The sequence below is a fragment of the Danio aesculapii genome, chromosome 16 (genome assembly GCF_903798145.1).
Source record: "Danio aesculapii chromosome 16, fDanAes4.1, whole genome shotgun sequence".
NCBI lineage: Eukaryota > Metazoa > Chordata > Actinopteri > Cypriniformes > Danionidae > Danio > Danio aesculapii.
The window spans coordinates 6919825-6934824 of NC_079450.1; the positions used below are offsets into that span (position 1 = coordinate 6919825).

The 15000-nt window shown below is 33.9% G+C and overlaps 1 protein-coding gene across 4 annotated transcripts in view; it reads left to right on the forward strand.

Annotated features, from left to right (window-relative positions):
- LOC130242856 (DNA-binding protein SATB1) overlaps positions 1 to 15000 on the forward strand; it is a 128722-nt gene that overhangs the window by 35768 nt on the left and 77954 nt on the right. For 3 of the 4 annotated variants that reach the window (XM_056474794.1, XM_056474793.1, XM_056474795.1), the window contains exons 6-7: positions 11808 to 11919; positions 13990 to 14067. In XM_056474794.1, the coding sequence (XP_056330769.1) occupies positions 11808 to 11919; positions 13990 to 14067 (190 nt within the window). The remainder of the gene's footprint in view (positions 1 to 11807; positions 11920 to 13989; positions 14068 to 15000) is intronic. The other variant, XM_056474796.1, reaches the window with a different exon arrangement.

The window sequence follows — 15000 nt, forward strand, 5'->3', positions numbered from 1 at the left end:
TTTTTTGGTTGAAGGGATAGTTCACCCAAAAATCACGATTTACTCCCCTCCATATGGTTCCAAATCTTTGAGTTTCTTGTTGAACACTAAATAAGATATTTTGACAGCTAAAAACCTGTAACCATTGACTTCCATTGCAGGATAAACACTTACAGTACTATGGAAGTTAATGGTTACAGGTTTCCAAAATTTTTTTAATTATCTTGTTTTGTGTTTAATGAAAGAAAACAACTCAGAACTGTTTGGAGCAAGTAAAGGGTGAGTAAATGATGACAGAATTTTAAGTTTTGCTTGAATTATCCATTTTGATAGCATTTGGGAAATATATAGAAGAAAATAATTTTAAAAAAAAATCACAGGATATAGTATTATTTACTATATACTATATATACAGTATATACTATTATAGTATATAAAAAATAACCGCATTGAAATACTGGAAATATGTAGACAATTGCATTTCCCAATACTGGGTTGGAGCTGGAAGGGCATCTGCAGGGTAAAGCATATGCTGGAATAGGCATATGCTGGAATAGTCGGCGGTCCATTCTGCTGCAGTGACCTTTGAAATAGAGACTAAGTTGAAGGAAAATTAATGAATGAATATAGACAATTGCAGTAATGAGAATTTAAGTTAGAAAAAATGATGACAGAATCTTCAGTTTTGGGTGAACTGTCCCTTTAAACAGCACTTGGGAAATATATATAAAAATTAATACAAAAGTCACAAGAGGGCTAGTAATTTGATTGCAACAGTATATAAATTTTAAAAATCACTGCAAAGAAATATGTCAATATAAATATAAAATATGTCGACAATTACAGTAATGAGAATTTGAAATGACAGAATTAAGTTTTGGGTAAACTATCCCTTTAAAAAACTCTTGGGAAATATAAAATATATATATATATATATATATATATATATTCACTGTTATACAAGACTGGAAATATGTAGACAATTGCAGTAATGAGAATTTGAGTTAGAACAAATGATGACAGAAATTTCAGTTTTGGGTGAACTGTCCCTTTAAACAGCACTTGGGAAATATATTTATCTAAAATATGAAAATTTCACAGGAGCGCTAATAATTAGGACTTCAACAGTATATAAATATAAATAATAATCACTGTAAAACAATACTGAAAATACTTAGACAGTTGGAATAATGAGATATTGAGTTAGAAAAAAATAATGACAGAATTTTCCATTTTGGGTGAACTGTCCTTTTAAACAGCACGTGGAAAATATATGTATATAACAATATATAAATAAAAAATAACTGTAAAACAATACTGAAATTATGTCGACAATTATAGTAATGAGAATTTGAGCTCGAAAAAAATTATGACAGAATGTTCAGTTTTGGGTGAACTGCCCCTTTAAACAGCACTTGGGAAATATATATATATATATATATATATATATATATATATATATATATATATATATATATATATATATATATATATATATATATATATTTATATATATATATATATATATATATATATATATATATATATATATATTTATATATATAAATATGAAAATTTCACAGGAGCGCTCATATATATATAAATAAATATTAATAAAAATTAGCCTTATATATATTTCCCAAGTGTTTTTTAAAGGGATAGTTTACCCAAAACTTAACATTCTGTCATTTCAAATTCTCATTATTGTAATTGTCGACATATTTTAAGTATTTCTGCAGTGATTTTCTAAATTTATGTACTGTTGCAATCAAATTTTATATATATATAAAATATAAAACTTTTACAGGAAGGCTAATAATTTTGACTTCCATAGTATAAAATATCACTGTAAAACAAGACTGAAAATATGTAGACAATTACAGTAATGAGAATTTGAGATGACAGAATGTTCAGTTTTGGGCGAACTGTCCCTTTAAACAGCACTTGGGAAGTGTATTTATATAAAAAAATAATAAAAAAAATCCATAGGAGGGCTAATAAATTTGACTTCAACAATAAAAATTGAACAAAAATCACTGCAAAACAATACTGGAAATACGTAGACAATTACAGTAATGAGAATTTGAGTTCATCTGTTTTGGGTGAACTATCCCTTTAAATAGCCATTGGGAAATATATAAAAAAAGAAGAGAGTTTTGACAGGAGGACTAATAATTTTTACAGTTATGAGAATTTGAGTTAGAAATTCTAGTCTTTAATTATATTATGTTATATATTATATTATGTGCTTCTTGCCTTGAATATAAACATTTCTCATCCTTACATTGTGGTTAAACCCAACCGCGTTACATTGAGATTCACCCTTTCAAAGACGCTGTTTTTAATAATCAGATGTGCTGTTTAAACACCTCACACTATGTGTTGGCGCAGTCTCAGTCTCCTTCATCTGAGGGAAGCCGTTCTTTACCTGCAGGTGTGTGTGTGTGTGTGAGTGTGTGTGCTGATGTAAAGAGTCCCAGGGTGCTGTTCAGGCAGCGCAGGGGCCGAGCCGCTCCACATCTCTCTAATCACTCTGTTTACAGTCCATATGTGAGCTATTCCCACTGAGCAGCGGCCCGGTGCTTACACTGAATTACAGTCCGCTTGTAGGCTGAAGGCCCGCATGCATCCGCGCGTCTGTTTGTGCTGCAATTTTCCGGGGAGGAGGGAGGTTTCAGCTTTTTTTTGTTGTTTCTGATTCCTCTCGATTCATGTCGTTCGCTCATTTTAGTCGCAAATGAGTACAGAGTGTCTGATGTTTGGGTTTGTTACCTGGTAGATATGATCTTTTTTTATGTATTTATTTTTTTGTGAAGCTCTTGGACAGATCAGGAACATTTAAAGGGGACCTATTGTGCAAAACTCACTTTTAAACGGGATTTAAACACAGTTGTGTGGCAAGAGTGTGTGAATATATCCCGCTACTAATTATTTAAATGGGTTATTTCTATTTTTTATAATCATACTTGATAAAAACAGTCTGCAGAAAGACTTTGATTAATGTTCTCCCTTTGTACGTGTCATCAGACTGGGAAAGCCCCGCCCATTAGTGATGATCTCTCCCTCATTAGCATAAACAGCCCTGAGTGAGAAGCAGCCATCTGCTATTAGAGTTGTCACCTGCTGAGGATAGTCTCAGTGATGCTGTGCTGATAGACAGGCGTTTGTAGCTCCGCCCTCTTTTTGAAAAGACTACAGTCTCATTTAAATTTAAAGTGACAGTCACCAACACGGCACAATTTGCATCAAAGCCTAAAAGTGTCAGCTTCAAAGAGCTGTTAAAAATATTTGTGTGGTACGAGCTGAAACCTCACACACACACTCTAGGGACATTAGAGAATTATTTTACGTCTTGTTTAAAGGGGCATAATAGGTCTCCTTTAAGGGCCAACTTTTATAGGATTAGTGTCTCATTGATACTGTGAACGGTAATCCCTGCTCTTGAAAAGGTTTATGAATAGGGAATTACAGATAATGTTTTGTAGAATGGAAGGGGTGTCGTGGTTTTTGTGTGAAGATACATGCTAGGAGGAGTCTATAGTTTGTATGAATGGTTGGGTAGTTGTATGGTTGGGGAGTCTGTAGCATATTTTGAGTGGTGTGCGACTGAAAAGGCAATTTGTGGTATCTTTAATTTGGCTTAAACAGCATTTATTGTGCAATAAACTGAAAACAATGGAGGTTTAAAGTTACTGTAAATGTCTTTAAAGGGATAGTTCACTCAAAAATGATTAAATCATTAATTAAATCATTACATTTGGTACCAAACATATATGAGATTCTTTTGTTTTCCTGTTAAACACCACAGGAGATAATTTGAAGAATGTTAGAAACTGGTAACCATTGACTTCCCTTGTTGGAAAAACAAATGCTATTAAGTAAAAGGTTACAGGTTTTTACATTTTTCAAATTATCTTATTTTGTGTTTAACACAAGGAGGAAAGTCCCACGTTTGTAACAAATGATGACTGAATTTTATAGTTTGGGTGAATTATCATTTTAATATTATGCATGCTTGTACTGTATATATGTAAAAGTATTTTATCTAGTTTTAATCATATCATTACTATAAAGTATCCTTGCATTTTTACTTTTCTTGAGCTGCAAAAAAGTTGCAAAAAATAACCCTTTAGTGATGAAATTATAAATTAAATCTATACAAATTATATATAGCCAGCCAGGGGTGCGTTTCCGAAAACTTTCGTTAGCTAACTCACAAGTTCCGTCTTTACAAACATGGTTCATTGAGTTCCCAAATCCATTGTTCCAACAAATATTCGCAAACTGCATCGCAAGCTTTCCAACTTTTCCAAGGTTTCCAACTACACCTCTAGAGCTGTAGTTATATACATAATTCCTGGTTGTGTTCTGTTATCCCGCCTATGCCCTATTCATTAAGAACATTCCAACATTTAAACTCAGAATGATTGAAAAAAAAACCATTAAAGTCATCACTCTTAGGTGTAATTTGCTTTCAAAGTATTTTTGCAGTTCAGTTTTAGCAAACTATATATTGAAAATTGTGTTCTCTTTGCAGTGCACTGTGAAAACATTTATGTCATTTTGAACACAGCCGTGGCTCATGACGAAAGCTATAAGTGACCTATTATTTAAAAGCGGAATTTAAGTTACGTCTCCAAAGCTTGACGAACAAATTAATAAATAAATATATATATATATATATATATATATATATATATATATATATATATATATATATATATATATATATATATATATATATATATATATATACAATTTAGAGGATTGTAAACAAAAACAATGTTTTATATATATATATATATGTATATATATGTACTGTGTACATGACATGGGCATGTTGGTTAGAATATAATAATAATAATCATAATAATAATAATTATTATTATTATTAAGTAGGATTTTTTTTCATTTCTTAATAAATAGCCAACTGTAAATTACAACCATTAACAATTTAGACTTTATGATTTTTATAAGTTGATTTTATTTGAAATATTCTCAATAATATTTGTAAAGGAAACATATAAAGGTCTATGTGCCATTTACATACATATATATATATATATATATATATATATATATATATATATATATATATATATATATATATATATATATATATATATATATCAATTAATGTGGAAAATAAGTGCATTTTTTACCAAAACTAATATTGATTTTTTTTTTTAAATGCATGTGCATGTAAAACAATATAATTTGCACAAAAGAAGTTTGTATAAAATAATTTGCTCTTAAGAAGTTGTTACTCCACCTCATTTAGAGCGTCATTATGGACGTTTTATGTTATAACTAATGTGGTTTAAGTGATGGATCTGCAACAAAGCAGCTATGGTTTTGGGAAACTCAGTCTCATCACTACATCGTTCTTTTGTTTGAGAAATGCGCCCCAGCCTAGTAGCCACTAATGATGTCGCAGATAAAAATGTAATTTAAGTTGTCAAATTTTTGTTATAAAAATACTATTTATATTTTCATATTTTTCCATTAGTAAGTAAATTTAAGTATATATACTCTCATAGGTGTTTAATTTAACCTGCATATTATATTATAGAAAAACCACCAAATGCCGCGTTTGCATATTTCACTTAGATCTGACATGCCCCTCCTCCTCTTTTACATGAAATACCCCCAAAAAGAGATAAAATGAGACCAAAAACAAGATGTAAAGGAGGGGGAATTAAGCCACCTCGCCATCACAATGCGAACAGTCTCTCCACAGGGAAACTAAAGATGGCACGTAAGGAGGAAGTACAAACACTGAGCGCCTGAGCGTTTTTATATGCGAATCTCCCGTGACGGAAAGTCAAATAGATGAGTCGGGTCGATAGCAGCGTGACAGACTTCCTGGGCGCCCCGATAAGGCCTGCCGATGATTATCTTTTAAAGAGTCTTGTCCTATTACCTGTTGATGGCTCCTGCCGTTGGGACGGCCGTGTGGTTTGAGGTGGCGAAACGAAATGAATGAGCTGTTTTTGGTACAGCGTCTGTGTCAAACTCTACCAAAGGTTGAGATCTCAAACAGATCTTATGAAATCATGTGTAGTTTTCTTCCTCTTTTATTGTTAGCTGTTGATTTCAATTACTATTATTTTTTTGTTTGGTTTGGTTTGTTAGATCTCTTCCACCACTGACTGTTGTTTCAGATCAGCGATAAAAGAGGCCGTGACATTTAAAACGCTGGCTGGCTTTCCATCAGCATGGCGGTGAGCTTTCATAATCGCGCTCTGGCTTTTTGGAGAGGGTCTTCTGCTCGTCTTGGATGCTGCTGTAGAGTTTTTCATTTCTACAGCAGTAAAGGTTAATAGTCCTTCTCCAGCGTATGTAGTTTAGTGAGCGGTTAACCCTCGTCTGGCTGGTCTTGCTGAACTCTGCACCTGTTTTGTGAAGACATGCTAGAGAAAAGCTTCTAAATTTGTTTTTCAGCCTCATGTTATTGGAAAACGTTATGAAATTCTACCTTGTATGCTCCTGACATCATATGGATTTAAAAACATTCAGTTTAATTATTTACACTTTGGGCCAAATTTTAGGACATTTTCAAAATTCTTGATGATGTCATGCTAGAATTTGAAAAGCTCTGTCATTAATTCCATAGAATGTCATAGAATATATACAATCCGTACCAAATTTTGCAAGAATTTTAATTATCCTGTGGCATCAATTCATATTATTTAGTTAGAAAGCATTTCAAGGCCCGTATGAACTTACAGAAGAGTTTTAAAATTTAGTATGGTGTCATATTTTAATATTTAATATTTTTGCGGGAAAAAAAGCTTCTGATTTTCCAGCTTTGAATAACATATGTCATCAATTCATTCTATCCTAAGAAAGCTTTTTCAAGGTCCAAATGACGTTACAAAATAGTTTTAAAATTCTGTAATGGTATTTTAACATTTTTATTTATTTTGCCAGAGAAAAGCTTCTAAAATATATATTTTTCAAAGTTTGGAACATTTAAAGAAAAATTCACAATGATTTCATGCAAGAGTTATCTTATGTCATCAATTCATATTATTTAGTTAGAAAGCATTTTCAAGGTCCGTATGATGTAACAGAAGCGTTTTAAAATTTTGTATGGTGTCATATTTTAGTATCTCATATTTTTATACCCAGAGAAAAGCTTCTCTTTTTCAGCCTGATGCAGTTGTAGAACCCTTTGAAATTCTACTTGGTATGCTCTGACATCATATGGAACGTAAACATTGTTTAAATATTTGTTCCGTACCAAATTTGGAACATTTTTAAAATTTTGATGATGTCTTTTGAAGAATTTGAATTATCCTATGGCATCAGTTCAAATTATTCTGTGAGGATGCATTTTCAATGTCTATATGATGTTACAGAAGAGTTTTCAAATTGTTTCATTGTTTCATATTTTTGCTGGAGAAAAGCTTCTAAACTAGCTTTTTCAGCCTGATGCTGTTGGAGACCCCTTTGAAATTTTACTTGGTATGCTCCTGACATCACATGAAACTCAAATGTTCAGTTCAAATATTTACATTTTAAATTTTTAAAATTCTGTATGGTGTGATATTTTAATATTTTTAATATATTAAATCTAATGCCATTGGAGAACCTTCGAATTTCTACATATAGGTTCCTGACATTCTGTGCCAAATTGTACATTTAAACATTTAAAAATTCTTGATGATGTCATACAGAAAATAATTACCCTACCTGTATGTAATCAAGCAATTTTCTGTATGTTAGAGTTCCATAGAATGTCGTAGAAAAGCCTTTTAAAGTTCCATTTGATGTCATGGAATTTAAAAGATGGCATCCAAAACAATAGAAATTTTGATACTTCGTAGTGGGCGATCACACTGATGCACTTTTTGTATTGAGAGGCGCCTTTTTTGAAGGATTTACTAATGCCCGCGAGTGCATTTTAATTACCTGCTGCGCCTTGTGTTTGTACCATTGCACGCTGTGGGCTCGCAGTTAAAAAAAGTTAACTCTGAGCAGAAAAAGCACGTTAAGTCAGTCGCGTCTGTTTTATTCTCCAATCAAATGAATGCAGAGGTGAAGTTTCCGTTGAGGTGCCTGCAGTGTTTGTGTTGTCAAGACAACAACTGAGACTTTTGAAGACAGAGGAGAGACTTGTAGCAAAGAGCATGGAATCACCAAGAGGCGACACTCTAGTGCGATTTGGGAAACAGCCACTAGATGGCGCGGCGGCCATTTTGTAGTGAAAATTCCAATAGAACAACAGCATCAGCAGTCTGTAAAATAAACAAAATTTAAAATAAAATTAAAAGTGCTGATGATTGTGATTGTAAGTGTTGTGTTGTCGTCTTTCAGGTTGGATCTCAGCTTTAATGCGCTTTTTAAATAAATAAATAAAAACAAAGCAGCTGCTTACAATCGCGACAGCAATAAGATCCAATGGACAGCCGATCGCTTTCACTCCAAAATGGCGGAATCAGGGGCTGTTGCTGGACGCTGCTATTGCAATGGAACGTTTTACTGAGTTATCGAGTGCTGTATGACTCACAAATCTTGAATATCGCAATATTAGTAATTATTAAAGTTATACAAAAATCAATAGCAACGCTCACGCACAATACGCAGCTGATTTAATCGTTGCCTAGTGACATAAAAAGCGCACAGTGCTTCTTTTTTTCTTGTCACCAAAGAGGGCAGTGTGGTGCGCCTTGCGTGTTTGGAGCGAAAAATTGCGTTCAGTGTGATCGGCCCCATGTTCTGCAATTTCAAGTTCAATATTATATTACAGAAGAGTTTTAAAATTCTGTTCAGTATCAAATTTAATAGTTTTCAGCAATAAAAAAGAACAATAAATTTCCAAGCTTCATAAAGAAGTGTTATTTTTTCCAGTTCCACAATATGTCACTAAAATTACGTATGATGTCAGATAGGAATTACTTGATCTCCATATCATATTATTTGTTAGATCAAATCATAGACGGACAATTGTAATGTCCACGCAGCAGAGATCATTTTGAAGTTCTGTATGTCAGAAGAGATCAGATTTCAGTTCCTATAAAGTAGCATCAATACCACATCTCCAAAGCATCTTAAGGCCGCATTTACACTGCACTGTTCAAGTGACTCGATTCTGATTTTTTTCTCCCATGTGGCACAGATCGGATATGGCCCATGTACATGTAAGCAGGAACAAATCACATGGATTCCGATTTACTCAAATCAGATTCAGACCTTGTTCATATGTGGAAATTTATCTGATATGAATCGGATCTGTGTTCTCGTGTCTGCAGTGTAAGCAGGTAGATCGGATTTTCACCTGTCAATGCGAGTCGCTTTTTAAAATGCTTTTTTATTGCATAACCGTCAGGAACATCATACAACACGATACAAAAAAAAAATTAAACAAAAAAACTAATATACAACAACAATGGTAAAAATAAGAAAATACAAAAAACAAACAAATAAATAAAAATAAATTCAGTTACACAAAGTATAGCGTACAGCATTTCTACATCCAATGATTTTAAGAATTGACAGGGGAATCAAAAAAAGTGTCATAATAATTGATACATATCTCAGATTTTTTACTTTTCAACAATTTCACAGTAGAAATAAAGAAGTCAAACTCGATACAAAAAAACTGTTAATGTGGGAGATGATTTAGCAAATTTCTGTTTGTGTATGTAAAACTTTGCCAATAAAATAAAGAGATTAACAATATATTCAAGACATATGTTGGATTTGTTTTCATAATAAAAAATAATATCTTTTAATGTAAAATAAAAAGTTTTGTCCTTTGAAAAATATATTTGGCTAGATTCTTCCAGAATTTCTTTATCCACATTGCAGATATCACAGATATCCTCTATTTCAATGTACTTTGATAAAACGATTTTACTGGGTTGTCAATGCTAGTCGCGCATCATTAAAAACCATAGCGAATGACGTCAAGTCTGATGCTTTCATTTCAGAACAGACTTCAGCAGAGTCGCAAACCTTAAATCTCATACACGAGGACTAAAACTGCGTTTATATTGTCATATAGCACAGGAATTTAAGCATGTTAACGAGAGCGAGAGAGCGCACCCACATAGCAACATATCGCTGGCCCAGCTCTGGCCCACACAATCAGCTTTTGCTTGGCCCACATGCCGCAGTGAATTACGGTACATGACTGGACCAAGTCTGGCTTCCAGACAAGGGCCAAACATGGACCAAATCTGGGCCAAGACTTAGCCAAGTTAATAACCCATAACTGAGCCTGAACTGGGCCAGATATGTTGGTGTGTCACGACTGCAATGAAATTGATAAACCCATGAATCATTTCACTTTAGGCGTGCTATGGGTGTGCTTTTTCTCGAAGCGACCTGATTGGTAGAATTTTTAATTTTTATTTGAAAATAATAAAAATGTATTTTAAATGTGGGTCAAGATAGGCCAGACTCACACGGCCCATATATCAATTATTAACATCTGGGCCAAATACTACATTTTACATCTGGCCCAAGTATTGTGTGCCGCCTTAAAAACGGTGCCACCTCTGCCAAACCAGGCCCATGTTTGGCCCACATGCTGTATGCCAGTGCCGGATGAATGCCTGCTGTGCCAGATTTATGCCAAATCTGGGCCAGAATTCTTTGCTACCTGGGCAATGTCTGCCACGTAACCAATATAAACTAATATAAATCTAGTGCATACATCACATGCATAAATCACGCCATGGGCATTACATTAAGATGCATAAATGTTTTTAAAAATAGCCTATATATCAAAAGAAGATGGCCAAATGAGAACCTTTCTGTCATAAACTATAGTAAAACAGCTTGTCAAAAGCTGCGTACAGATTTCATACAGGAATAAAGATAAGAGCGCGCTTTAATTATCAGCTGTTAGTCAGCGCCCGCTCTTTTTTTCCCTGGTCATTTGGCCTTTGCCGTGTGCAGTGTAAATGCAGACGATCAGGTACGAGTCACTTTTAAAATATGATGTAAGCAGGTCATCAATAAAATCGGATACAGTCACAAAATCGGAACTGACCACCAAGATCTGCAGTGTAAATGCAGCCTTAAAGTCCCATGAGAGCCCTTCAGATAGAAAGCAGTTGACAAGAGATGCACAACTGTCATTGAAGAGTCTTGATTCCTGAGAGCCGAAGTTCTCCAGACTTGAAGACGATCAGTTCTTCTATTGTAAGCCACAATCACCACCACCCCCCTCCTTCCAACCCCCAAGTCCCCAAGTGCTCATGTTATAAAAATGATAAAGCTGCCGTACCTGTAATTTAAAAACAGATGGTTTCATCTTTTGAATATTTATAACAATCAAAACAATTTCTGCGCTATGTAGCCCAGGGCTATTAAGGTGTTAAGTGTTAGGTTTAATGAAAAAGAATCTCAGCTTTTATTTTTTTGGAGTGGAACGTATTAAAATAGAAGAAAAAAAAGAAGCAGAGATGAATAGGAAACGTGCTGTTAGGGCAGCGAGGAGACGTGAACTCGTTGTGGGGTCTCAACATGCAACTCCGGCTGTGAAAACAGATTGCGAATATGAGTTGCATTCATATAGGGCAGAATTCCCCAAAGCATCATCTGCTTTGCTATCTGCCTCACAGATCCTCCTGCACGCATCCTCTTTCATACTCTGTGGCATTTGTTAAAGGGACGTGTATTTAGTTCATTACTGCAGAAACAAATGTGCATGAATCACTTCTTTTGCTCTCTCTCTCGATCGAGTAATGACACTTTATGCTAGAGTACATAGCTAATATTGCACTGTGAGAAGTATGGAATGTTTTGTCAGGCTTTGTTGTCGGACTGTGTGTGAATGTGTGTTTTAAACGGCTTCACCTTTTGTCTTGCAGAGTATGATTTCTTCAATTGTTAACAGCACTTACTATGCAAACGTGTCTGCGGCCAAGTGTCAAGAGTTCGGACGCTGGTACAAACATTTCAAGAAGACAAAAGACATGATAGGTAAGCGGACCGATCAAGCACGATTACATCCATCCATCCATCATTCTATCTGTTGTTCTATCTATCTATCTATCTATCTATCTATCTATCTATCTATCTATCTATCTATCTATCTATCTATCTATCTATCTATCTATCTATCTATCTATCTATCTATCTATCTATCTATCTATCTATCTATCTATCTATCTATCTATCTATCTATCTATCTATCGATCGTTCTATCTATCTATCTATCTATCTATCTATCTATCTATCTATCTATCTATCTATCTATCTATCTATCTATCTATCTATCTATCTATCTATCTATCTATCTATCTATCTATCTATCTATCTATCTATCTATCTATCGATCGTTCTATCTATCTATCTATCTATCTATCTATCTATCTATCTATCTATCTATCTATCTATCTATCTATCTATCTATCTATCTATCTATCTATCTATCTATCTATCTATCTATCTATCTATCTATCTATCTATCTATCTATCTATCTTTCTCTCTCTCTCTCTCTCTCTCTCTCTCTCTCTCTATCTATCTATCTATCTATCTATCTATCTATCTATCTATCTATCTATCTATCTATCTATCTATCTATCTATCTATCTATCTATCTATCGTTCTATCGTTCTATCTATCTAACGTCCTATCTATCTATCTATCTATCTATCTATCTATCTATCGTTCTATCTATCTATCGTTCTATCTATCTATCTTTCTCTCTCTCTCTCTCTCTCTCTCTATCTATCTATCTATCTATCTATCTATCTATCTATCTATCTATCTATCTATCTATCTATCTATCTATCTATCTATCTATCTATCTATCTATCTATCGTTCTATCTATCGTTCTATCTATCGTTCTATCTATCTATCTATATATCTATCTATCTATCTATCTATCTATCTATCTATCTATCTATCTATCTATCTATCTATCTATCTATCTATCTATCTATCTATCTATCTATCTATCTATCTATCTATCTATCTAATCGTTCTATCTATCGTTCTATCTATCTAATTATCTATCTATCTAATCGTTCTTTCTATCGTTCTATCTATCGATCTATCTATCGTTCTATCTGTCGTTCTATCTGTCGTTCTATCTGTCGTTCTATCATTCTATCAATCATTCTATCATTCTGTCTATCATTATATCTTTCTGTTAGTTGTTCTATTTTTCTTTCATTGTATCGGTCTATTTTTTTAATTCCATCCATCCATCCATCCATCCATCCATCCATCCATCCATCCATCCATCCATCCATCCATCCATCCATCCATCCATCCATCCATCCATCCATCCATCCATCGTTATATTGTTTTATTTATCATTCTATTGTTCTATTTATCATTATCTGTCTATCATTTTATCTTTCTACCATTTGTATCTATCCACCAATCGTTCTATCATTCTGTCTTTCTATCAATTGTTCCATTTTTCTTTCATTGTATTGGTCTATCTTATTATTCTTTCGTTCCATTTATCGCTCTATGATTCTGTCTCTCCGTCTCTGTCAATCATTCTTTTGTTCTTTCATTCTGTTAGTCTATATATCATCTTGTGTTTCATCTTTCTTTCATTCTGTTGTTCTGTCTGTCTATCATAGTCATTCAATGAATCATTTTATCAAACTATGTATTGATCAATCTATCAATGGTTCTCCCTTTTGATAATTTTATTGTCTGTCTATAATTCTGTCATCCAATCCAGTCATCTATCTATTTAAATTCCTTGTGTAGTTTTAATACGCATCATTTATGTTCTTTAGATTCAGTTAAATGCAAAGCTAAAAAGTAAAAAGAGTTGAACACAAAAAGGCTTCAGCATTCAAGCTTGGCCATGCAAATAAATCAGCAGTGTCATTTTTAGCTTTTGGAGTGTTCAGACACACACGCACACCTCTCAGTCAGTCGATCAGGTTGTTATACCTCAGCTCTTGACATCTGCCTCTTGTTTCCTGTTCACACGTTCACTTTTACCCCCACTAACACTCTGTCTTTCTCTCTCCGCACCTGTGAATGCGTGTGTTGCGTGGTTGTGTGTTCATCTGCGCAGTCGTGCGCCAGCCCTCTCAGCTGGAGGGTTACCTAGGGACGTGTGTCCTCCACGACAGTCCACGCGCCACCACGTTAGGTAGGTCATGTGATGCACCACAACATTAATATTCATGAGTGCGTGAAAAACCAATATACACAACACTGTGATAAAGACTCACTGTAGACTGAGTGCTACACCATCAAGATGCCCTACAAATGTTTTATGTATTAAAAGAAGGCTAAAATTTGTGCTGTCACTGATCTAATAGACATCCAAGAACAGCCTAAAACTAGACTAGTCATCAAATACACATCTATCTATCTATCTATCTATCTATCTATCTATCTATCTATCTATCTATCTATCTATCTATCTATCTATCTATCCATCCATCCATCCATCCATCCATCCATCCATCCATCCATCCATCCATCCATCCATCCATCCATCCATCCATCCATCCATCCATCCATCCATCCATCCATCCATCCATCCATCCATCCATCCATCCATCCATCTACCCATCTACCCATCGTTCTATCATTCCATCTATCTATCTATCTATCTATCTATCTATCTATCTATCTATCTATCTATCTATCTATCTATCTATCTATCTATCTATCTATCTATCTATCTATCTATCTATCTATCTATCTATCTATCGTTCTATCTATCTATCGTTCTATCTATCTATCTATCTATCTATCTATCTATCTATCTATCTATCTATCTATCTATCTATCTATCTATCTATCTATCTATCTATCTATCTATCTGTCTGTCTGTCTGTCTGTCTGTCTGTCTGTCTGTCTGTCTGTCTGTCTGTCTGTCTGTCTGTCTGTCTGTCTATCTATCTATCTATCTATCTATCTATCTATCTATCTATCGTTCTATCGTTCCATCTATCTATCTATCTATCTATCTATCTATCTATCTATCTATCTATCTATCTATCTATCTATCTATCTATCTATCTATCTATCTATCTATCTATCTATCTATCTATCTATCTATCTATCTATCTAT